Below are 25,449 nucleotides of genomic sequence, written 5' to 3'. Positions count from 1 at the left end.
AGTGTACATGAACGGCCAATAGATGTATGTTTTCAGTCGTTTTAATGTAGACAGAGATTAACTCTGATACGCTGCTAAAACGCTGCTGTGGACGGAGATCGTATTCGTTTTAAAACTCTGTTTTTAAACTAAAAGAGAGTAGTATAGATGGGGCTTTAGACTGGTCCCACACCGAGTGCCTGGCCAGGAGACTATCAGCCTGCTAGACAGATGGTGGGAGCCAGGGACAGAGCCCTGCCTTAGTCAGAGATGGGGGTTGGGTGTTAGAAGATGAAGAGGAAGGGGTGCAGGGAGGAGTGATACACTCTGGTGAGAGCACTGGCCCTAATACCCCAACCCCCTTTGTCCAGCAGGGGGTCTCTCTTTCTCTGTCAACACAAGGACACGTCTCATGTCATAAGCTGACAGAAAATGCAGGATCGTTGTCTGAGTGTGAGAGGCTGGGGAGAGGAGCACCTTGAGCAGCCAGCCTGCCGGGTGACAGCCTGTGGTGTGATCCTCATGTTTATGCTCTTCGTATTTAACCTCCAAACCGGGGACAGTTAAGTAGTGAACATCCCCCTTAATGATATGAATACACAGACTTTCATCAGTCTGGGCTGAAAAGCTGTCCTACAAGCAATGTGAACCATAGAATCTGGACACAGAGGAGAGCATAGCACTTTTTTAGTTCTGGCACATATATGTTTTGGCAAATTCAATGGTTTGATGTTTGTTTGGTCAGAATCAACCCGCCCAAACACAATCTTCTTGTTGCTTAAACAGCGTGGAGGTGGGGTCATGCCCTCCCTAATGCCTGACCTGTACAGTAAGCTGGACTGGGAGAGGATTAGTACGTACACTATCTGATTTAATCCACTGTCGGGGTGGGGTGGGGGGCACCGAGGATGACACTTTCCTTACATTTCCAATTCTCTCGCCATTAACATGACAATGTATTCACTACACCTATTTTCAATGTTAACACTGATTCTAGTGTGCACTCAACCTTACTACAGACAGATTCACCATCTTTACTGAACTATTGGTCAATTTAAAGGCAAGGCATGTTGATTTGTATAACACATTTCAACAACAAGCCAATTCAAAGTGCTTTACCTAAGACATAAAAGGGCAATATAAAAAAGACATTTAAATTTAATAAAGAGTTAATAAAAACAGGTTAATTTACCCGGTAGACCTATTTGTCACGGTTTTGTAGAATCTTCATAAATTATGTAATGGGTTTTCAAAAAATCAGGCTTTTCCCCTTGTTTTGCATTTTTGATTTCCCATGTCTCACACCAGTCAAACCTGATCCTCTTTATCATACGATAACAATTTCCTAAAAGACTATATCAGTGTTTTTTCAAGTATAATTTGTGCATTCTTTACATTTTTTTCTGAGCATTTTCCAAAGCAATCTGTACCATGTCCTTCCCTCCAGCAGCCATTGATTTCAGTTCAGTTAATGCCACAGCTTGCAGATACTTGAAATATAGAGATGGATGGGTAATCTATCACAGGCAACATGTCTGAGAGTACAGCACACAACAGTAATCAAACTTTTAGTAGCAACAAAAGCACACATGGTGTACACTGCGATTTGATAATATGAAGGAAGTTTTCAGTCTTCTTTATACCAGACAGAAATGAGTCGGGGAAAACAGCTGCAAGAAATCTAAAAATCTTAAAGTGAACAGGCAAACATTTTCTAAATCACAGTACTTTTCTAAGGTGATGCAAATAGCTTGTCATATCAGATTTGACCTGCTTTTTAGCAGGGTAGTGAGCATCCATTTCTTAGTGTAATGTATGTCTAATGCAAGCTGTAGGACAGATAGACGCTGTCTGATAGATTAGTAAGTTACCGCATGTCTGCTCAAGCCATCTTTATAAAAGACTTTACTTTGGCCTGAGAGCTTTTCTGTTCTGCAGCAGATCTTTGTCTCCATCTCCTCCAGCATAACAGCTAAACCCATGATGGCATCATGCAGTGTTACACAGAAACAGTGCCTGTTACATTTCCATAAGAGCTACTGTGACTCAGGCCCCTTATTGTTTGTCTGCAATCACATAGGTTAATTTCAGGTTACTCAGCAGATCTGATGTCAAAGCGCCTGCTGCTCCCTCCAATAGAGCTGTATTTTCTCTTGCGTGGGGAAGCACTTTATTGTCATGCCATGCCATGTCCTCATTAGCATGCATGACATGCAGGAATTCACTGACGCACATTTCCATAAATTAGCCCTCTCTTCTACGGAGGCGAAAGGCCGATGTAAGAGAGAAGCACTGAGTGAGGGGAGAGAGAGTGGTTTAGGGAGGACAGGAGAGGGGAGGGTGGTGGTGTAGTATTGCTCAGCCTGTTTATGAAAGGATATTTGGCAGCCTTCCTAAAAATGTCATGTGAATTATCCGGGTCTGTGATTGGCCACTGCCTGTAATTTCCTGCCCTGTAATGGTACTGCCCAGTCGCTCCAGACGCAGAGCAGGGCTGTGTTAGCCTAAAATGGCACCACTATGTCATGTTGATGATTTTACTCATACACTAAGTGCTACTAACATCTGAAATACTTCAAATGCCGTGCCAGTCAGCTAATGACCAGGAAACACTCTGTGTATCCTCCCTGTCCTCCGCTTCTTCCTTTAACAGTTTGTTTCCTATGCCGAGACCATCTCCTTTCCTCTCTCATTTTCCTCTGAGCTCTGTCCATCCTTCTTTAGTGTTTACCCCCTCCCTCCCTCCCTCCATCCCTCCATCCTGTATCACTCCCTTAACGCTTTCCTTCATTAGGCTGCTGTGCTGGTTGTAACAGTGGAGTAATCACATATGGTACAGGGCACACATAAAGATGCGCTCCCGCAGGCAGCAGCTGCTGATGCTAGCTGAAAATAGATCCCTGGTACGCTCAGCACTTTTCCTCCAGCAGCTTTACTGTTTATCAGCACTGGATGGTGCCGGCCCAGCGCCCAGACTCATTCAACCTACCAATGCCTCATCATTACAGTCGACACGGCTTGATCTACGGAAGCTTACTGTGTGTGTGTATGTGTGGTCATGAAGAGAGTTATTTGAGTATACACGTGCTCGGGTTGCTAGAGGGTTTGTGTTTTGTTCTTTTTTTGTGTGCTGTATATGTAAATAGAATCTTAATATTTATGTCAATCCTCAACATTCATTCATATCATATAAAGTGCACTGGATCTAAAACAATATACTTGGACTAGAAAGTGCATTTCCTGAAGAAAGTGTGTGTCCAAACTGGAAGCTGTTGCTACAGCAGCAATTTTTCAAATCTTTTAGTGTAACCTACATGTGAGATTACGTGTTCCCCATCCCCATCTGTACAATGTTGCTCATGGAATATTATATTAAAATACATATGGCTATGGGGGGAAATGATTTGACCATATCAGTCAATTCTGCTTTATCCAAGGAACACAGTGCACAAATATTGTTTTGCCACGCCCCAGGGTTCATGAGTTATTGGCCAAAACGTAAACACAATAACTGACCACATGGAGGCACTATAGGTACCATGTTTTAATTTACACATGGGGCAGCTTTGTATGAAGTATGAAGAAATTTCAGTTTCAAACATTGACACAACATAGACTTCAAAAAATGATATAGAGTAAGTTAGAGCATCCACTAATTAGAAGGTCACCACACTCACCACTACAGTCTGCATGTCAAAGTATCCTTGGGCAAATTGCTCCAGACGTATGAATGTGTGTGAATGTAAACATGAAGTACATTTATCTGATGCTTTTATCCAAAGCTACTTACAATTGTTACGCATGTCAGAGGTTGCACACCTCTGGAGCAACTAGGAGTTAAGTGTCTTGCTCAGGGACACAATAGTGGATGTCTCACAGTGGGAATCAAACCCAGGTCTCCCACACCAAAGGCAAGCATCTTATCTATGCACCATCACCCAGAAACTCACAATCAAACATGGAAGCGGATCATTACCCGGGCTTAACCACAAGTGTTTGTCTAAAATTAAACTTTTAGGTCAGAAATTTGAAAATTATTAATGGCGGAGGTCTTGCAGATAGAGAAGAAAGAGAGAATTTAAAAAACATATTTGTAGCACCTGGGTTCAAACTCAAAACCTTTGGATCTAAAACGTTCCAACTCAGTTCACATAAACTGCCATTATACATATTAATACTTTACTATTATATAAAATGATATGGATGTTTGTTGCACATAACGTGTAATCTAGTGGCCTACTGCCAAATTGTGTGCAGAGCCTCAGTGTGGCATGGGAAACTATTGGCCCGTATTTTGTGTTCATCAGACAGACCTTTGTGATATAAGATGTATGATGTCACTTCCTTTGTATGAGTACAAGACTTTCCTTTATAACTTTAGCATTTTGTGAGTAGTAAAATTATACATACAATACATTAGAACTTGAAATAAATGTTTTTATACCACAGCCTAAGCTGTAAACATAATTGTTTTCCTCAAAATCATGAAATATACTCAAATATATACTCGAATATACTCCATTCTGCACGAGACTTTGCACGTAAAATCATTTGATAATCCAAAAATGTGCAAGCTATTACAGAACAACTTCTTGTAGATTAGGGTCAAAACAGGAAGCGATGTCATGTCTCCATCTAGGTCTGTCCAATAAAAAAGAAAACCTTGGCTAAGTATGTTACCTTGCCCAGTTATATGGCTGAGTGCAAAATTCTCAGCCAAACGAGTTTTTGTTGCAAAATCATGAAATTTGCTAAAATTATTTTTCCAAAAGTATTTCTGAATTAAGTGTTTTCCAATCTCTGTGCTGCTCCCCACCTGCGACTTGCGTCAAGCCCTAGGGACTGCAGGTCTAACTTGCATCGACTCTACGGTCTTGGACCCCGTTGATACCTGTTTGCAAGTCTAGTATTCATATGGGTGGTGATGGTGCGATGGATAAGACATGCCTTTGGTGTGAGAGACTCAGGTTCAATCCCCCACTGTGACACATCCACCATTGTGTCCCTGAGCGAGACACTTAACCCCTTGTTGCTCCAGAGGTGTGTGACCTCTGACATGTATAGCGATTGTAAGTTGCTTTGGATAAAAGCGTCAGCTAAAATAAATAAATGTAATATCTTTTCTTTGCTGCGGAACATGGTCTCTTGCCAGGAGCAGGTGGTTGGGATGGTGATGGGGCTGTACCTTCACCGTGATTGACAAGTCTTCGGGCAGCTCTACTTCTTTGTCCTCTCATGTTGGACTGAAGGCAGACTGGACACTATATATATGATATTAAAACACACAACGGGTCGGGGCTACAGTAGCTGGTTAGCATGCTCATTTTAGTAGATGTGTCTGCAACACAATAAATAGACATCTTTGACTTGACGTCAGACCTGTTCACATTTTGTTGGTCATGTTAGTTCATTTTTTGAATGTTTTAAACTAGAATTTTAGCTAAATCTTACACATCGTAATTTTAAATTGGCAACGTGGTTTGGAAGACAAAAGACCAGTCAGCAGCCTGAAGGGGATATCATCATACAATTGTAGTGACAAAGAGTGTGAGATTCAGATTCAGTGGATTCATTATTGCAGCTTAGTTAAGTACAGACATGTATGTGTGTGTGTGTGTGTGTAAGTCCATGTAGTGCGCTGAATGTGCTGTGCTCATCAGTAGAGTGGATAGTCCAGTCAAAGCCTCTTCCCTCCCCCAATCCGTCACACAGACACACACACTCCCACCAACCCACTTACTCTAGCACACACATTCACACAGACCACCATCCCCCCTCACAGATATGGAGTCAGCAGCTTCCTCTTAACAATGACTGTTGGACTGTCTGAGCCTTTCTCAAACCTCCCCCTACACCCTCTCCCTACCCACCTCCACTTCAGTTGCACGTCCACGTGGAGGGTCAGCCACATTAAGTGCTATTCTAAACCAATTAGCAGGGAGTGGAAGCGGGTTATTAACCCCCCAACAGCGAGTCTGCACTGATGCTGACTTACTCACCCAAGTGCAACGCTGTGTCTGTCATGAAACTCGCTCTGTAAAAATGTGTGTTCCATGGGACTACCCGTAGAAACGTAAACTGCTGAAACTAAGGCCCCATCCACACTACTCCGTTTTAGTTTACAAACGGAGAATTAAATCGAATGCGATCTCCGTCTCACCAGTGTTTTAGCTACGTATCAGAGTTGATCTCCGTCTACAACAAAATGACTAAAAACGCACATCGAGTGGTCGTTCAGGTACACTGGTCATGTGTGTGGCGGTGTAAACATGAAGCAGATGGTCTATTATGTAGTTACAGAAGATTTGGCGAAAGAATAAAGTAATGCAGAGGAAGAGCCACACCAGATTTTTTTTTTTGCATGGATTGACAATGAGCTCGGACTGAATGTAACACGGGGGTTAAAAGCGACTGTGGCGGTGGACAGACTGGGAGTCGTCGCAAAGTGAACTGCAACATGCACAGAACAAGAGTAGGTTATAAGTGTTATTTGCACAGGACGAAATATTTTAAGAAAAATACCAAATCAAAAACTCATCGTGTTTCTGCTTTGCATGAATTATAAGACCCAATCAGAGAGTCAAACGTCCTCCATTTTTGCCCGCCTGCACTAAAGCGCTACCTGGAGTTTTAAAACGAAAAACGGGGCCAGCAGCATTTTCAAACTTCTCCGTTTTAAGTCTACATTTTTGCCGTTTTGTCTGGACGGGAGGTGCAAATGTAGCAAAAGATCTCCATTTTGAAACAAAGATGTAGTAGTTTGGATGGGGCCTGAGATAGACATTTAATACTGCCATGCAGACATTAACAACTTTACATTGTACATTGTACTGAGGATAAATAAAGGATAAATAACCCCTTCTCTATTCTAGAGAACGGTAGATGTGTTCATTTAATTGTAAAGTGTTTACAGACTGTTGTAAAAACCAAGCAGCTTCTAACCATCAGAGTGAAAAATGAGGAGATCTTTACAACCAAATCTTTACAATCATCTTCCAACAACTGGTGGATCAGGGCAACAGCTGCGTTCAAGAAAATTGAATTTCTGTTCAGTTCTTTATTTTAGCTTTAAAAAGTGTAAATGTATTATTGTTATTTTTGAGAGAGCTAGCACTGCACTGCACTGATCGTGTTTGTCACCAGAGAATGAACTAGGATAAAGCTGCAGGGAGTGGGTGCTAGAGTGTGAGTAAAGCGATGACGCGCAACCTAGTGTGAACCTCACGCTGATCTCCAAACAGCAGACAAGCCTTGTATTAAAGCCGGCTCCTCTGGCTCCTTTCTCTCATCTGTGTGCTCAGAGACTACAGCAGCAGGGCGACTGGACTTCTGCAGGCTCAGGAGTTAACCTAATTATCTGGCATTAAGTCTAAATGGAAGGCTTCCCTCTATCATCCTGTGCCACATGGCCACAACGGGGATAAACCGTAGTCTTACAAACCATTAGGTTTTACAGGCAGTTGACCTGGAGATGCAGGGTACTGCCACAGAAAGGGAGGCTGTGGGGCCGTGCCCTGATCGGAGCACTTACAGTTCAGAGCACTGCTAGACACGTTTATGTCAGTGAAGGCAAAAAGGGTAAGCAAAGCAGTTTTTGACTGAAGGTCCCAGGTCTAATATATATGATATGACCACAGAGCAGACAGTGGTGGACTGCTGGAATGTCCCATAGGTTGTTATTATGAACATGAAGCTGGACACACAAACTGCCACCATCCCCAGAGCACCAGTTCTTATTTACTGCTCTATAGAATGTTCAGTGCTGACCCGATAGATTAACTGGTACTTTACAGTGTTTGTTTGTGGTCGTTTGAGCTGTCGGGTTGTCTCACCACACTCCAAGTGCTCCGAACAATGACTGTGCTGATGGTAATGCTGGCAATTTCCCTGTCTTTTTGCAGGTCACTGCCAGGGGATTCGCCCCATTGTTGCAGTTTGCCTACACCGCTAAGCTGTTACTCAGCAGAGAAAACATCCAGGAGGTTATGCGCTGTGCCGAATTCCTGCGCATGCACAACCTGGAGGACTCCTGCTTTCGCTTCCTGGAAGCTCAGCTGCGCAGGGAGGAGGACGGCTTGCTGCGCTGCCACAAGGTGGCCGCAGAGTCGAACAACTCAGAGGATGAGAGCATGCAGTCAGAGGTAGAAAGACCCACCTCCCCCAGGGCACGGCGGTGTGCTGACGCCCTCACCTCCTCTCAACATCCTGATGGTGACAGGCTAACCATGGCTATGCCTAGTAACTTCACAGATGGCCAGCTGGACTTTGATCGGCATGGAGCGTCAGACCTGCCACGATGCCCCAAGTACAGGAAATACCAGTGGGCTTGCAACAAGCACAATAATGACACCTCCTCACACACCAGTACCTCAGGTTTTCCAAGCACATTAAAGGAGAGCAGCGTTAGCGGGGCAGTGCGGGGTCAGGGTAGGCTGCCTTTGGCACAGATTAAAGTTGAACCGCAGGCAGAAGAAGAGGCCATCTCATTGTGCCTGTCAGGGGACGAGCAGGACATCAGGGATAAGGACAGTGTGACAGCCATGGAGATGGATAACCCCATATCTGTGGAGAGAACCAAGTCCCCATCCTGCCTCAGAGCCTTCTTCAAGAAAGGGGTGGACTTCCCCAGTCTGCCCAACACATCACAGCAGCTATTCGCCAACAGACTTGTCTGTCCCCAGGACAAAGGAAACTCTCAGGGAGATCATAAAAAAGACTTCAGCCCTTTCGCTGGGGAGTTGGGTCTGTCTGTTACATCCCCAAAGGCTGTGGACGGTTTCCCTGAAGGGTTGTCCCTCAAGTCCGCTTCTTGCGATGGGGTCTGCAAACAGGAAGTTGAGATAGACCGCCGTAGTGTCATATTTTCCTCAGGGGCCTGCAACCACCTGGGAACCCCAGCTCATTCCTACCCTGGTGGGAACTCTTTGGAGATGGAGCTCACAGAGCACATACCAAAGGGCATGTGGGCTGGAGCCAGCAAGTCCCTGCCCACCTCCCAGACCTATTCTCCCAGCACCACCTCCTCTGAGCCCCCAATCCTGTGCCGCCCACGGCCCAACACCAGCTGCCCAGTGCCAATCAAAGTGTGCCCACGCTCGCCGCCTTGTGAGACACGCACCAGGACTTCCAGCTCCTGCTCTTCATACTCCTATGCGGAGGACGGCAGCGGAGGCTCTCCCTGCAGCCTGCCCCAGTTTGAGTTCTCCTCCTCGCCATGCTCCAATGTGGCACGCTGCCCCACTGTGGACCAGCAGGAGCAAAGTGTGGGAGGGGATTCCCTTTTTAACCAGGTGCGGCCTAAGATCAAATGTGAGCAGTCCTACGCCACCAACTCTAGTGACGAATCAGGCTCCTTCTCAGAGGGAGACAGCGAGTCCTGCCACGTACAGGAGCAAGGGCCAGAGGTGAGTGTAAAACATCACACACTCAATTCCACCACACCATGGCAAATTATATCACAGTGGCCTGCTCTCCAGGTCTGCATTAGCAGTCATTAAATCATCATGTAATTGAAGCAGCAGTGTTCAGTACAAGATTTACAGCACCGCCAAAGGGCACAGATGTGCTTTGATATTATTAATCTGCTTTATGCACTGTTGGAGATCTGTGTAATGAGTCTGAATATGTGAGCCCAAATGCACCAGGAGGCGGTGATGCTGGTTGATCATCTTAGCTGTAAGTAGAGAGTGTGTGTTTGTGTTGTGTGTGTGTGTGTGTGTGTGTGTGTGTGTGTGTGCATGTGTATGTGTGTGTGATGCACTACATGTGATTGAAGGGTCAGGATTCTCCCAGGGTAGAACTGCCCTCTGAAGTGGCTCCCTCTGGCTCTGTCTATCTCCCTGCCAATGCCAGCATGCTTAACTAGCTCATTTTATCCCAGTAGAAACGCTGACATCTACAATCCACTTCTATAGATATGCATATGCTAATTCTCAGTATAGCCAAGCCAACTTCTGGCATTTCTGATTGATTGACAGTTAGCTGTGAGGCAGTGAAGGTGTGTGGTGCATCGCAAAGGGTTACAACCCATTGATTACAGCGGTAATGTACTACTGCCATAAAGTTTTAATGGCGCTGCGTTTGCAGTGAGTTGAACGTGAATGGGTGAGAGGTTCAGCTCGTTCTCATGACGGGACTGTAGCGCCGCTCAACAGTGCTGACAAGGATGAATAGCCTATCCTCTAATCATCCTCCCCTAATCCATCTGGGCACACGTCATCCAAGCTGCAGACTAGACGACTGTTGTTGTTTACCGGGTAAAGATCAGTGAGGGACCCTCTAATTCACAGATGGAGCACAGCACAGGTTTAATAACATCGGAATTAGCAGATTTCCCACCTGAGGGAAAGACAATAAAATCAATTCACAAAGTATAGCATTGCGTCTTTGAGGCGCTGCTGTTTACTCACTCTAATGATTAAAAACTCAGGGCTTTCACTGACACATGCTGTTGCTGTCAGATGAAAACTTTGTAGCTCCTCAGTGTGTCACAAATGCTGTTGGGAGCTTAGAAAATGAGCTCTCTTTTTGCCCTGGTTGGGATTTGAAATGCTATATAAATAAATTGTACAGCACTATGATCACTTAGAAGGATTTCACATGACATTGGCATTATCATATGTCTTTCTCTGGACTTTGACATCATATGCAGGCTACCTTTTGGCTACCAGGCCTTGTTGACTCTTGTGATATTACATTCGGTGATGTTTGCTTGAATGGTAGGCAGAATTATTTTTGATGAGCTTGGTGGAGAGGGCTGCTCTAAGTGCGCAGAAGGAGTAGAAAGGGAGAGTGGTGCGTTGCCATGGTGATCAGATTCCCGGAGAAAGTCGGTGTGTTGCAGGGGTTGGAGCTACATGGCAGGATTGTGTGTGTTTTCCATGGAAAGAATTCAGTTCCACTGCACAAACAGAGCTGCAAGATAAAGAGGCTCAGCTGTAATGTGTAATTATTCCCTTCATAGTGTGGCACACAACACCCATTGCCATCAGATTTATAGGCCTATGAAGGCCCTGCTGAATGTGCAGCTGTAAGTTATGTGGGATGGATTTACAGCACTGAGCGATCAAATGGGAGCCCAAAATGACTAGCAGACATTTCAGCTCCCCTTGTCATTTCTTTGTGGGGGTATGTACTGTGTGTATGTATGTGTCAGCCATTGTAAGTGCTCCATTACTCCACACAATATCCTCTGTCAAATCTCTTACGCTCAGTTATCTGCCAGCTTTCCACTCACTATCACTGGCTGTTGATAAGATTGGTGATGAATGAATGTTTCCTAGAAACGTTTCCTGTTCTACAGTTTATAGTGGAGGTCACAGAGAGGTACTTACAAAATGAAGCTCAGTGTTAGGTTTCTCCCCCTCGGTCTATATGAGGTGAAGAAATGCTACCTCATGCTTCCTGGGCCACTGGTTTAAGTGCAGACACAGGGAGAAGGCTGGTCTCGCTGTGTCTGCAGAGCAAATGGCAGAAGGGTTTGGTAAAAATAGCAGCAGCCTGGCACTGTGGACTGGACACAATGAATCCAGATGAGGAAGGAAGTTGTTAAAGTGCTGGCCAGTCTGACCAAAGCCTAGTCAATCACGATAGCCAGAGTCACTTGAGGTCTCTGGGCAGCTCCTGCTCTGTGGTTATGCACTGTTGCATTCATTTGAGCCACATCTGTGTAAAGAACCATCAGCAGCTTCAGCACAGGTTCACCTTAAAAGAGAGACTAACCAAGTTAAGAACATTCACACAGTCTTCACTTAAACATGTACAGTTGACCAAGTTTGAGCCATGTGTGGCTCTGTGAGGGGTTTTTGATGTATTTTCCCACTCACAGTAAATTGGTCTTACTTACTATGTCAGCAGTAATTATACTGTTACAGTGGAAGCTGACTTTCCTCCGCATTGGAATTAATTCTAATTATATTGCACTTCAAAGAAAATCATGTATAGTGTGAAGGGGAATTAGAAATTTTGAAACTCCAATGTTTCAACAGAAAAAATAAGGGAGGAGGGAAATTTAAAACAAGAAATTAGAAAGGAAAGGAAAGACTTTACAATACGGTAATAACTCCAAATTGAGGACTATAACTACTTAATATGATGTATCACTTTACTTGAGTTGTTGAGGCACAAAAAGAGTAACAAATGATTCAATAATTAGTCATTAATAGTTCTATGGTGCTCAGCAGCTGGTTCAGAGTTAATCAGAGACTGAGAATGGCTATTGTTGTTGACTCTTTATTACTTGCTAATGTGTTTTATCACTACCCTAGAATTGCCACAAAATAGAGAATAAAGACATTAAATGTATTCTTGCTCAATTCATTGCACTGAGGAATTTTCTCACTGCAACCTTACTTGGTTTGTTATAACCAGCAGCTAATGGTGGCTAATGTCAGGAAACTTTACTGTAGTTGTTGTGTTGTCATGTTTTAGCATTCACCATTATCCCATAATATAAATATATATATATAAAAGTTGAAATTTTAATCCATTAGCAACAAAACACAGTTCTTCCTTCAAAACACTGGATGACCAGTATGGTGGCTAATGTTAGCTAAACTCAAGAAAACTATTGTGTGTAACTGACCTTACTGTGTTAGTTGAATGACTCCTCAGCCTCCTCTCTTTAGCTAAAGTTACTGAGGCTTACTTTAATGGCCTTGATTTGAGCTTTTTTGCAATGGCTCCCCAGCAGAACCACATGACAGGTCTCATGTCAGTGAGGAGATCAGAGCGTGCAATTACACAGCTGATGTTGTATAGGCTGCCACAATCCCACCTGGACTGGACAGCGCTGAAGGAGAATTTGAGTGCTGAGACCTTGCCACTGCAACCACCAGCATCTCAGCTGAGAATGCATCGTGCTGCTCTGCACAGCACGGTTTGTACCTCGGTCTGTCTGCTTCCCTCAGTGTCTCTCAGAGCTCCAGCTCCTGGTTGCAGTGTAGGCGTTGAGCTCGTTCTAGCGTATTGTCTGGCCACAGTGGTGCAAATATTGATCGCAGGGTGAGTGGGAGGAATGAGGAAGTAGTCCTAACACATCAGCACATTGTTTGTTTTTTATCAGGCGAAACATGAAAACGAACGAACATGTGACAGGAAGTGCACAGATCTTAATATCAGTTTTGCTACCCTTGCACAATGCCAGGGAACCTTTGCTCTACTCCAGATATGATGTGGCTGTGGTCTGAGTCCGAATTGCCATTCATAAAACAGCTGTGGAGCTGTTTACTTGTTACAGCACACATAAGATGTCAGATGCAATCCTAGTGACTGGCGCATTTTGTAAGTGATGGTACCCTTTCAACCCATGGGCACTTTGTGTAATTTATTAAAGCAACATGACAACATGTCTCTTTGGGAAAACAGTATTTTTGAAATTATGTATTGGAAGACAAACACATGCTGCAGTGCATGCAGTGTAGCATTGGAGTAGATTTGGATCCTGTAGCTGTTAAAGGGGAAAAATGAACTTGTTTGCACACTGTGTGATATATGGACGGAGACTTATTGAATGTTCACATTAGGGGAATGTTTGCTCATTCATTTCTCTCTTAAATCTATATTTAACAAGGGTGATAAAGATAAAACATTTACTTATGGTTACACAGGGAGCTTTATTTGGAGTATGCAGAGGGAGACTTGTTCAAATTGAGCAAGAAGAGAGCTGTTTACCCAAGCATTTTACTTTGAAATCCATATTTTATGCATGTGCAAAAAGCTATAGTAACAAGGTAATGAGATACAGTGCCTCTTCATTACCCCCCAAATCACCCCTGGAGTATATGAGGCATCTCTCTGGAGTGCTGAGTAGAGCAGGATGAAGGACCAGGAGATATTTTAGTGCTCTTATTTGTCAAAGAGAAGAGGAGATCGGGAAGCTGCTAGAGTTGAGTTACAGCAAACTGTGCATGGGCCCACGGGGCCAGCTGGGGCACAGAGGCGACTCTATTCCTCTATAGGGCCTTACATCCTGTGGAAGCGCTGGGTCCAGCTACCTAAAAGTGGTCATTTGCGAGATTCTTGTTGTGTTTATTTTGGCTACGTTGTTGCAGTTTGGAGGCCAGCGCTGTGGTGTTTTTGCAGTCAAATTCTCAGAAATAACTTCAACACAATCAAACAGTGTGTCAGTACTGCAAGTTTTGTTTGTTGGTGTTGTTTTCTGAATTTTCTGTTCATTTTTCTTAGTTAACTGGCCATTTCTTCTTGTGTTTACTCCAAACAAACTGCAGTTGCTGCTGCCAGCAAAGTAAAAGGAAGAGGAGGAGTTTTCCATGGAAATATCTACATGACACTGAATGCCTCTTACATAAATAAAGCTTTTTATGAACCTAGTACATACAGGTTGATATTATTCATGATTACATAATTCAGCAAGAGAGCAACAAAACAGTAGTTTATCTGAAAATGTTGCAGATTATTGTTAACCCCTGGGACAGAACAGCTACTAGTAAACCTCCCAGCAGATCTTACACATACATGTGTGTGTGTGTGTGGGTGGGGGGGGGGGGGGGCTGCTTTATAATCCCATTTACAAGCATGTGAAATGTAACAGGGTTAATTACAGAGAAGCATGAAAGAAAATGCACAGAATTGTAAATCTCACCTTACAAGATAAGATCTTAAGTTTGGATTAGATACTATTACGCAGACCTGGATCCGCGGTGTGAGGCAGCAATCATTTCAGAAAATTGTTTCAGCTTTAAAGTGAATGTTAAAGCATCGGAGCAGGTAAAGAGGGGTCACTGTGCTCTACGCTCACCTGCAGGGCCTTGGGTTAGATCATTTTGCCAACATGCACATAGAATTTACCCAAATGATGTCATTTTAAAGCAACATTTTATGACAAAGTTTATTTGCTTTCTTTCCGTGAGTGAGATGAGAAGAGTCTGTCATGTCTTTGTGTTAAATACAGAGCTGAAGTCAGGACGCAACAGTTTAACCATCCACTCAGTGCTTTTGTGCAGTGCCTCCAGCTACAGTGAGGGTTACCTGATATAGCCAGTGTGCACAGATTTAGGTTTGGTTGATGACACCAAACCTGGTGACTTCACTGTGACAAAAAGGCTTTGCTGCTGCTCTCCCCCACCTTATGGCTTCCCACATAGGCATGTGGAAGAGCAGGGGGGTCCCAGAACAGAGCCGTACTGCCAAACATAACTACTGCAGATCCATAAAAGTCTCTGTGGCTAAAGTGGTCTGACTGAATTCTCAACCTGAGCTGTTCAGCAAGTGAAAATGATCAATTCACCCCATTTTTCACTTAAATGGTATTTTGAGCCTTATTTTGAGACTTTGAAATATCTATGATCCTTTAACAGTGCACAGTGTCAGGACTGAAGCCCAGCATAGTCCTGATAACAGATGAGCCCTACTTTCCACTCTGTACCCCATTTGCAGCATAATGATCCAGAGAGAGAGGGACTGAGGGCAGGGAGGAGGAATGAAGAGAACTGAGAAAGAATTGTAAATCCAGAACAGTTGGGTGTGAATTTATGACCGCCACTGAAGAGTACTCTGTCATCCCAGCCTCGCTGCTGAACTGGTTTTCGTGGCTAAATTTAGCCGCCCCCTGCGTACCAGTGACTGATAGATGAGGGGGAGAAAGAAACCCTCACAAGGTTTCAGCGTCTCCTCCCCCCTTGTTTTTCTAGCCTGGTTCGACCAAACATCCTTTCAGATCCTGTGGCGGGAAAGCTCACACTTCTGTCACCACTGTGCACTATGGTGCGCAAATGTAATCACAAACAGAGTCATCTTATCCACTGCTTTAGATGAAGCTGGCAGCTCGTACTGATGTTTTATAGCTTTAACCGCGCCTCTCTTTGAGGCTAGAGTTGTCATGCCCTGGCAAAGTAGCTAGAGCCAGTATGGCCTTGAAAGCTTGGGCCATTATTTATTCATGTGTCTGCATGCAGATGTCGAGCTGAGATGAGAAATAGGGCTCCTGGCGGCTCAGAGGGCTGCACTGCTAATGACGAATCTCAAGCCATTTTGTCTCTCAGGGATAGATTGATCTACACTTGATCTTCAGTGAGGAATAATTTCAGTTCTTTTAGGCACCTTGCTTTATCCCCCTGAGTGCAGCGCTTACACCAGGTGACAATTCCGCCCCTGCTGTGTACTGTCTGGTGGAGAAACGGCGTTGAGCCGCCTCTGCTGCAGCCTATGCCTGCAGTCATCTGAGCAGTTCAGGGTCTCCTGGGAGCATCGGGCCCGCTCAAGCAGCCAGGCACAGTGGGAGTGTGGAGTCGCATCATTGCTCCTCTTTCTCCTCTCGTCCTCCTTTGTTTGACTTTGCTCTTCCTGCAGAGGCAGCCACAAGGAGGGAATGGGAAAGGGAGAGGAGAAAGAGAGCTGCAGCTCCTCTCATCTCTGCCAAGCTCTCCAGCTGTCTTCCCCTGGCTCTTTGTTACGCCTCCACTGCTTCACTCGCTGCCTAAAGCTACAGCTCCCTGGTGCAAACAGATACGCTGGGGTGGATCTGCCTGTGATGTGCTTATCATAAGGTTTGCCATCACCTGAGGGAGAGAGGCTGACTTATTGTTGCTCTCTAAACTGAGAAAAAGAGAATAAACACATACAACCTTGATATGCCGTCATGTCAGTAAGAAATACCACACGGCTTTCTGATTTTGGTTTGCACTGCCAAATCACTGCTGCATTTATTCCACTAATTCTTTTGTTCTGCCGCCCCGAGAAAACTGCCGCTAGTTGCCTGTGCAGATATTCATGCCCCCACAAATCACCTGACACTGATTTGGATCAGGCTGACAATTCAGTGCCCCCCTCAATCTGTCATACTGGCACCTTTCCAGGTGCTAACTAACAGATGGAGACGGACTCTTTTCTTGCATCACCTTTTCCCCTCTGCTTGAATGTGCTACATGTTAAATATGAGGCGGAGAGCTGAAGGCTCACCAAGTCCTGCTCTGTGAGGCCTGTGGAGCAGTGCTCTTTTGCCATCTTGTGGCAAAATGTAGTAATTGTAGACACCTACTCACCTGGTAAATTCTCTCTTATCTACCTGGTAAATTTAGCCACAATCTTTCATTAATCTCCCTCCTAAAATCACACTGGAAATGTAAATTTAGAAAGCAGACACAAGTTAGACATGTTTTTGTCATTGTTTGTTTTGAAATTGAGATGTGAATCGTGCAGCTCCACAGTATACAGGCCAATGTGTGCCAACAAAACAAATACAGACTTCTGAAGTGTTACTAAATCTACTCTTCTGACTTATTTGTCACTTCATTATACTATCAATTGATTTTGGTCCCAATATGTAGTGTTCATAACAACACACAACATTCTTTGAAAAAGAACAATCCAGTAATTCTGTCCTCTAGAAACATCTGTGACCTTGTCTTGTACTCCATGTCGCCAAGGTTCATGGCTGGTTTGTTCACCCCTCAGATACATAAATAAGACCCATGAAGAAGCAAGTCTGATCACCACAGATGGTGGAAATCCAGGTATCATATACTGTGTGTGGGAGTCAGTGGTGAGCGAAATGAAAGCCGTTATGCTGCTGGCGTAGTCCGCTTTTATAGACTGAAGCAACGACGAATGAGAGGAGACTCTCTACACCCTCTAGAGTCCGTACAAAAGAAAGATGAACTTCTGTCCACCTTTATAATGCTCATTACTATGTCTGGGCTTTTCTGTCCTTTTCCAGGTGAAGCTGCCTTTCCCCGTAGATCAAATCACAAATCTTCCACGGAACGACTTCCAAATGTTGGTGAAAATGCACAAACTGACCTCGGAACAGCTCGAGTTCATCCACGATGTGAGGCGGCGGAGCAAGAACCGCATTGCAGCGCAGCGCTGCCGCAAGAGGAAGCTTGACTGCATCCTGAACCTGGAGTGTGAGATCAGAAAACTGGTGAGTCGACTGTTTCCACTAGTACTAACTGTCACAACCTGTCATCTGTCCAACCTCCTCTCTTCTTCAGACACTTTGCTATCAAGAATAACAGTTACTTGAACAACGGAAATGATGACGTGGTGAAATGCCTGTGTCAGATGGCCTGGCATTGTTTAGAGCAGCCCCATTCTATCAGCTTTCACACCAGCAGCGTGTCCTCATCTCGCCATGCTGAGTGGGTGGAGCAGTGTGTGGGTTGGTGAAGCTCTGGTCCACTCTGTAGGCAGCTGTTTTTCTGTGGTGGGTGTGAAACTGAAAGTCTTTGATTTGTTGTGTCAGCTTTCGGAAATGTTACAGCAGGTCCCACGATAGTAAAAACAACAAAGCTCTTATTGGAAACCTTTACTTACAACTACATACGATGCAGCTCAAAGGACTTCCGGTCGGGCCTGCTCCAGTAAGAGTAGAAAATGTTCTGTATGGCATATGAAAGGGACATTACAGGATAAGTTCAGATGTTTACAAGTCTGTTTTAAAACAATTGTCAGGTGCCCATAAGAACACTGAAACAGGTGTAATTATTTCTCCTGTTCATACTGGCCTTTGAAAGATCCCACTGTAAGTGATGGGGGACAAAGCCACACCTTTAAAGGTACAGAGTGGGATTCCTGCTACATGCTCCAAACCTCCTCCTCCCTCTCAGCCAGGCTGCTCTCTAAGCGATCCTGCTCCTCTGCTGTTTTCTGATCCCGCGGAGAGCTGATCTTTATTAAAACCTCATGAAATAGTCTTTTTATGTGCTCCTGGATTGGCAGGGCGTCGCTTCTTCTGCAACAATGAAGTTAAAGGACCATCGTCTTGTGTGATGACCTGTGGGGGAGGTTTTTTTAATTATATATATTTATATCTATTTAGAAATATCTGTATCTCTTTGTGTGCTGTACACAGGGCTCAGCTGGAAATCTCTGCAACACAATACAGAGAAGTCTTTGACATGACGTCAGACCTGTTACTACTTCACATTCTGCTGTTATGTTTTGAACTAAAATTCTGGCCATATCTTACACATTGTATCTTTAAGGTGAGTCATATTCTGTGTGTGTGTGTGTGTGTGTGCATGCGCAGGTGTGTGAGAAGGAGAAGTTGCTGACAGAGAGGAACCAGCTGAAGGCGTGTATGGGTGAGCTGTGGGAGAACTTCTCCTGCCTGTCGCAGGAGGTGTGCAGGGACGTCCAGCTGAGCCCCGAGCAGGTCCAGTCTTTACACCACTACTGCCCCGTGCTGCGGCCCGCCAACTCCACTTCCAGCAACAACGCCGCCCACGAGCCCAAGCGCCCCCCCAGCCACGCCACCGACACCACCACCAGCATCGACCTCACCACCCACTCGGGCTCTGCCACGCCGGAGCCCAGCTTCCACGGGTCGCCCGGCCCCTCAGAGAGCGAGCCCGACTCGGCCGTCAGAAATGGGGCGGACAGAGATATGGACGGCCAAGACGCCAGTTTGTACACAAAGTCAGGGCTTTCCATGGAGCAATCCAACCAGACGGTGACGGTCGATTTTTGCCAGGAAATGACCGACAAATGTACAACTGACGAGCAGCCAAGGAAGGACTGTACTAAGTAGTGGTGGTTCTCTGTGTTGTTGTTTTTGATGGTTTTTTTTATTATTTAATTTTACTCTTGTGACAAACCCTCTCTCTGGGTTGTTGAGACGGTCAGCCTCCGCCAGTGTTCACTGAAAACAAGCTTTGTTTGTATTTATGTTTTTTGTGCTGTTTTTTAATTGTTCGTTTTGAACGGTTGACACTAAAGTTGTCTTAACAGCAGCAATACTGTTCTCCAGGTAGTCTCCTCTTACCATGACAGAGTGGGAACTTCTCACCAAACCCTTACAATGGTGCTATACTCGCCCCGGCAGCAACCTTTACAGTGGAGACTCTGTTCTTCATGCGCCACACATCACAACTCAAAGTTGAACCTCATCGGACCTAAACAGCAGCTCTCTTTGTCTCTCTGTGTACCAACAATATCTCTGTTCCTGCCTTTCTCTTTCACATTTGCTCTTCCCACTCTGTCTCTCTCAATCTTCTCTACCTCTTTCTGTCTCACTGTCTCTCTCTCTCTCTCTCTCTGTCTGTGGTTCTTCTTCTTCTTCTATATCTCAGTGGCCCTTTTTGTCACAGCAATTAAAACTCAGGAAAAAAAAAATCCTCTGAATGTTCAACCTAATTCATGAAAAATAAGGATACAGCTTCTCTACACGAGGAAGTTACAATGCAGTTAGACTGTAAAATGTTCATATGCAAAAATGTCTTCAAGCGTCTCGCATTTGTATTTCTGTACAGGAGAAGTTTGTACAGGCTGTAACTGAAAAACATTCCTCCTTTGCCTTCCTCAGCACTGAATTGAAAGGAAAATAAGGTTTTCGCAGGCGGTCAAATGGCTATTTTTATTTCCCACTCATCAGCAATACCATTGTATTTGGATGTTGTAATGGTGACTTTCAAGTGCTTGTTTGGCAGAAATGTATATAGTATGGAGCATGATGACTGTAACAGTGATTTTGTACAGGTAGAGGCTTAGACGTTTCGTTTTCACCGGGGTTGTATTAAGCACCTTTTTGCTAAGGGAAAATCTTTGCTTTGCTGTTTCCTGTCCTGCCTAACGAATACTCTCCGTCATGGTGGGTGTTCTTATACTCAGGAAATCAGCTCAACACACATGTAGACACACACATACAGTACATACAGACACGTGTGTCAACACACACACACACACACACGTAAAAGTTTGAGCCCCATGCATGTATAAAAGTAGACTTTCAAGCCGTGTTTGTTAACACGTGGCTCAGGCCAGCTCCTCTCCACTTTGGACTCCTCTTTAAATGTGAAAAAAAGAGTTCTACGATGTGTTTTTATGGAGGAAATCTCATTTCTTATCAGTATTTAAAGATGCTACATGTGTGCGCTCTCGCAAACATGCTTTGGGTTTATTCAGTGTTGCCGTTTAATGTTTGGAGAGAGCAAAAAGCATAGCCAACATCTAAGTGAAAGATTCTTTCATTTTTCAAATTGAAATTAATAAAATAAACACCTATTGACAAAAAAAGGAAAAACATGACTTAAATCAGGCACTTTGTTCACTCAGAGCCAATAAGCACTTCAATTAGAGTCTTTAAAATCTGAGACTGGAGCACTTAAATTGGGAGTAAGCATTTTGTTGATATGAATATACAATTAAAATATCTCTATGAAGAAGACATATCTGAAACCTAAACCCAAAAGGAAGTTAATGTTTTAGTATAAGATTGTTCACACCTTATATTTGTATTTCTTTAGGAATTGAATAAGCTAATTCAGAATTCATTTGACGTGAAAACAGTGTATGTGTTGTCCAAATGATTAAGTAACAATCATATAAGATAGTTAACACGTTTGCCCTAATTGTGCATTTGTTTGAACATCCAACTTTGTGATGTGCATGCATGCTGCCTATAGCTATAAGCCTAGTTAGTTTGTCTAGCTTCTGTTCGCCTCATAAATTCTCTCTGTAGCAGTCTGCTTTTAAAATGATAGTTTTTAAAAATTTCTATGTATAAACAAGCTGAATCATCTCAACCCTCACTAGAGGCAGGCTTTATGTACAAGCAGGGCCGTACTCTAGCACGAAGGCTGAATTCAATTGGAATGTGAAGCTTTATTCCTTGTTCTTTAAAGCCCCAGTCCAAAATGGCCCTCCCTGTTAGTCACATCCATGCTAGCCACTGTTCCACGAGCTTCTGTGGTCTCTCTTTTAGCATTTCTTCAATGGTCTTTCTGAAGAAGAGAAATGTGTTCCTGAAGTTTGCTATTCTTCGTGATTTTAAAAAAGCTGAATAACAATGTTTTTGTTAGCGCGCAAACTACAGCTTCTGTGAAGTTTAACCAAACAAAATACGTCATTGTAACTGTTGGTTTCTCTCCTACCCATGGTATCTACCCCCCTCTGTAGTCTGCTGTCTGTAAAACACAGTTCGGCCTTGCTTACAGCCGTGTCTAAGCTAGCTTCAGACCACTCGACTGGCCTCTCCTGTGGAGCTGGTGACGTTCACCTGTGAAGGTGTTGGGCTTGTGGAAAATGGTGTTTGTTAAATGCTGCTTAAATTTGCTTTCCTTATCTATGCTCATGTGAACCACAGAGCATACTGGTGATCTTGGTGATGTTGTAGGGCTGGATTTTTAGTAATTTATGTTATTACAAATGTCGGAATAATTTAGAATGAGGAACACAAACCCCAAACTTCTGGTTTCACTCTGTTTTTTGATATATATTTTCATTTGAGAAAAGACAACTGTTGTGGTCAGTGTCTAAACACAGAAATGGTGTTTTTTGAGGTGTTGACACATTAATAGCCTACAGACTGGAGAATCATATCAAAAGTATTATTGAAGTCAGCAATTCAAATAAAAACCTCTAAATACTTTCTATTTCCTTCTATTTTGGGGTTTAAAACCTGAGTTGGAGTAGGTAAGTGGTGTAATACATACACATTTAACTTAGACCGGATAGTAAACTCCATATAGCCATTTCTAGCAGGTCAAATGCGGATGCTACTAAGCTAGCTTAGAGATTAGCCACCCGTGACACTCTTTTTTTTTCTAAAATGTGTGTATTACGTGGGTTCCATGTGTTTTACAGTACTCGCACTGTACAGCTGAGGCACAGCCTGAGTGAAGAGCAGTAGTGGTTCAGCCCTTTTTCCTGTTTGTGCTCTTTTCATTCATACGCAGATTAACTGAAGCAAAGGAGTATTTACCAATTTACCATCTGGAGACATTACTGAAGCTTCTTTTCTGCAAACATTATGCAACTCATTTTCTCTTTGTGTACTTTTTAATTAGCTTGATCTTAAATTGAGGAAGCCCAGTGTTGCATTGCAGAGCACCAACTGTGACTATGTTTTTCTGTTTGGAGAAAATGACGTTCATGACGTTTGTGTTGTATCAAAGCTATTGTGACAAAGGCCCCTGGGTGTCTCTTCCGATATGCTAATAATACTACAATGATCACATTCTTGTTTTTGCATTGCAGAATTTCTCTTATACCTACTGAATGTTGAGAATTCAACTTAACAAACCCTTAGATTCCCATAGCGCTAAGATAACGAGATGGTAAACAGCGGCCCCATGAAGCACACTCTCCTGTTAGAAAAGCTTTTTGTCCAGACCTCTAAGCCCTTGAGTCTTGCTGCCTTGCTGCATGCAAAAATAAAATTCTCACTTACCTGTTGTTGCATCTACTCATACAGATCATTTTGGTTGTATTTGTCCAGGGTTTGGGATATCTATCTCTGCCTATACTCTCAACACAATGGAAGCATTTTGTTTGTGTAACTGTCATTACTGAAAAATGCCATTTTGAAAAATTCATTCTATTGACCTCCATTCTGTTGGGGTGGTGGCAGACATCTAAAAGAATCTCAAAGCTTTGGCAAATAATACCAAAACTTTTTGCATGGCTAGAGACCAGTGCAGGTAGTGAGAAAATATATTTTTTCTCATTTGGGTGGACCAGCCCTTAGCGTCTCAGGGTGCCAAGCATTTGAACCTGCTCTCTATTTCATTCTGATGTAGACATTTTTCTTTCTTTTTTTTGACTTTCTTTGTTAAATAAAACGTCCCTTAAATTCTTTTGTTAATATTACTTAAAGCTGCATTAATTGACTTTTTTGGCCACTTGTGGGGAAAAGAATGAGCTGTAAACACATCAATGACATATTATCACCACAGAAAGTTTTTAAAAGCTAACAGTTTGGCAACAGTTGCCTACTTACATGTCAAGAAGACAGAGGGTAACATTGGCGTTCATTTGGAATGGTGTTTGTGTTCACTTTAGGAACGTAACTCCACAAACTCCTGAGAAGAATATCTGTTTCTTTAGCTGCTAACTGCTCCATCACGTTCACCAGCATGTTTCTGTGGCTGGTTGTGTATTTCTGCTGTTTGGTGCTGGAAGCGCACTATGACTGAAGTTTGCTTTTGCTAAAAACAGCTGCCAGAGTCAACTGATTCATGGTTCATATAAAAATATTGATTACTGCAGCTTTAAAATGATTGTGACATTAATAATTCTATGCATAGAAATCACCTAAAACACATTTGATACTTAGATATGAGGAATAGGTTACTGCAGGCTAAACACTCTTTTGGTTATGGTCATTACAGCAGATTGATTAAAGTGAACAATTGCTGTTGAATTGAATTGAATGCTTATACATTTTGCTGTGTATTTGTCTTGTTTATCAAACATTTTTTGTTTCTGCTTCTCTGAAACAAACACTGGCTTTTCAACTCCAAAGTTTGCTCTAAAGAATATGAACAAAAGCATGCCTTTCTCACAGACTGCTCAACTTTATTGAAAAGAAATCTGGTATCCTAGTTAAATGCGCAGGCTGAGATCATCGAGAAAAATAGAAAATTTTAAAATGTTTACAAATGTTTGATCAATTTTTGCCATGTAAAAATTGTTCTGTCCAATTTGACTGGTTCTTGGTGTTGTTTAAAGAGACAAAGAAGAGTTTCCTCACCTTGTCTTCAATCCAACTTTTGGGATGGGTCAGCATTACATGGATACAAGTGCACCTCCGATATTTGCCTTAGAACTTGCAGAGGCCATAGTTCACATTCAAGTGAAGTGAGTGTATGTATGCAGGGGCCTGGGCCCCCATCCCCGAGTCACCAGTGCGGACTTTCTCACACTTATCTACCTGTGAAATCCTTCATACCTCTCATAACTGGTCAATGACTGTATCAGCAAACTGCATCAGGTGTTTTTTCTACATGCTTTTTACACAGATTATATGGATTATTGTATTAGTAGATTTTGGTGCATCATTTTTAATGTAATAGCTCTTAAGCTTGTAGTTCAAGTTGTTGTTTTTTTCTTTAATTTTTCTAGATGACTGTTTTGTGTTAATATTGTCATTTTGAAATAGCTGTTATTTGCTTATTCTCTACTAAGAGTTCTTAACTTTATAATTTTGAAATGCTACATGACCCTAATTAATTAAAATGACTTAATAACCATTGTAAATACGGTATTGTGCAAACCCCATTTTCATTCATTTCAATTGCTAGTGTTCAATAAATGACTTTTTTGTCTAGACACCTCTTTTCTCTTTATGAAATAAAGAAACATGCATATCATGTTTTGTGTTTTGTGGAGGTTTTTGCAAAAACATGACAAAATGTTGGTCAGTTTTAAAGCTGCATCCATCTGTTTGGCCACACAGGGGCAGCAGAACAAGCTGCAAACACAACACTGACATACAACTTCATGAACTTAGTAGTAAGTTAAGGTGGTGAACGTGTTAACACAGAGTTGCCTAACCCATCCAACAGACACAGAGCAACATCAGCATTCATTTGGAGTTGAGTTTCTCATTTCTAAGGTCCAGTAATGACTAAAAAGGACAGAAATCATTTTAACGGAATGAGAAGTCTATAGTAATAATGGATATTAGTTTAGTCAGGAAAAATCCTGTAGAAATTGACTTTTGACCCAGGTGGAAGTGCCATGTGGTGATCACTCATCAGCCAGTTATATATGTATATGTATATGGGACAA

At 43.1% G+C, this 25,449-nt stretch overlaps 1 protein-coding gene across 2 annotated transcripts in view; it reads left to right on the top strand.

The window, feature by feature from the left end:
* bach2b (BTB and CNC homology 1, basic leucine zipper transcription factor 2b) overlaps window positions 1-25,028 on the top strand; it is a 95,165-nt gene extending 70,137 nt beyond the window's left edge. For both annotated transcript variants that reach the window (XM_038726466.1, XM_038726467.1), the window contains 3 exons: window positions 7,881-9,383; window positions 17,654-17,860; window positions 18,968-25,028. In XM_038726466.1, the coding sequence (XP_038582394.1) occupies window positions 7,881-9,383; window positions 17,654-17,860; window positions 18,968-19,468 (2,211 nt within the window). In that variant the 3' untranslated portion in view covers window positions 19,469-25,028. The remainder of the gene's footprint in view (window positions 1-7,880; window positions 9,384-17,653; window positions 17,861-18,967) is intronic.
* The last annotated feature ends 421 nt before the right edge of the window (window positions 25,029-25,449 follow it).

This window comes from Micropterus salmoides, unplaced genomic scaffold, assembly GCF_014851395.1.
Source record: "Micropterus salmoides isolate LMB-PRFRI ecotype aquatic unplaced genomic scaffold, ASM1485139v1 Ms_hic_scaffold_18, whole genome shotgun sequence".
Classification (NCBI taxonomy): Eukaryota; Metazoa; Chordata; class Actinopteri; order Centrarchiformes; family Centrarchidae; genus Micropterus; species Micropterus salmoides.
Note: the sequence above shows the minus strand (reverse complement) of the source record. Positions and strands in the feature narration are given on the sequence as shown.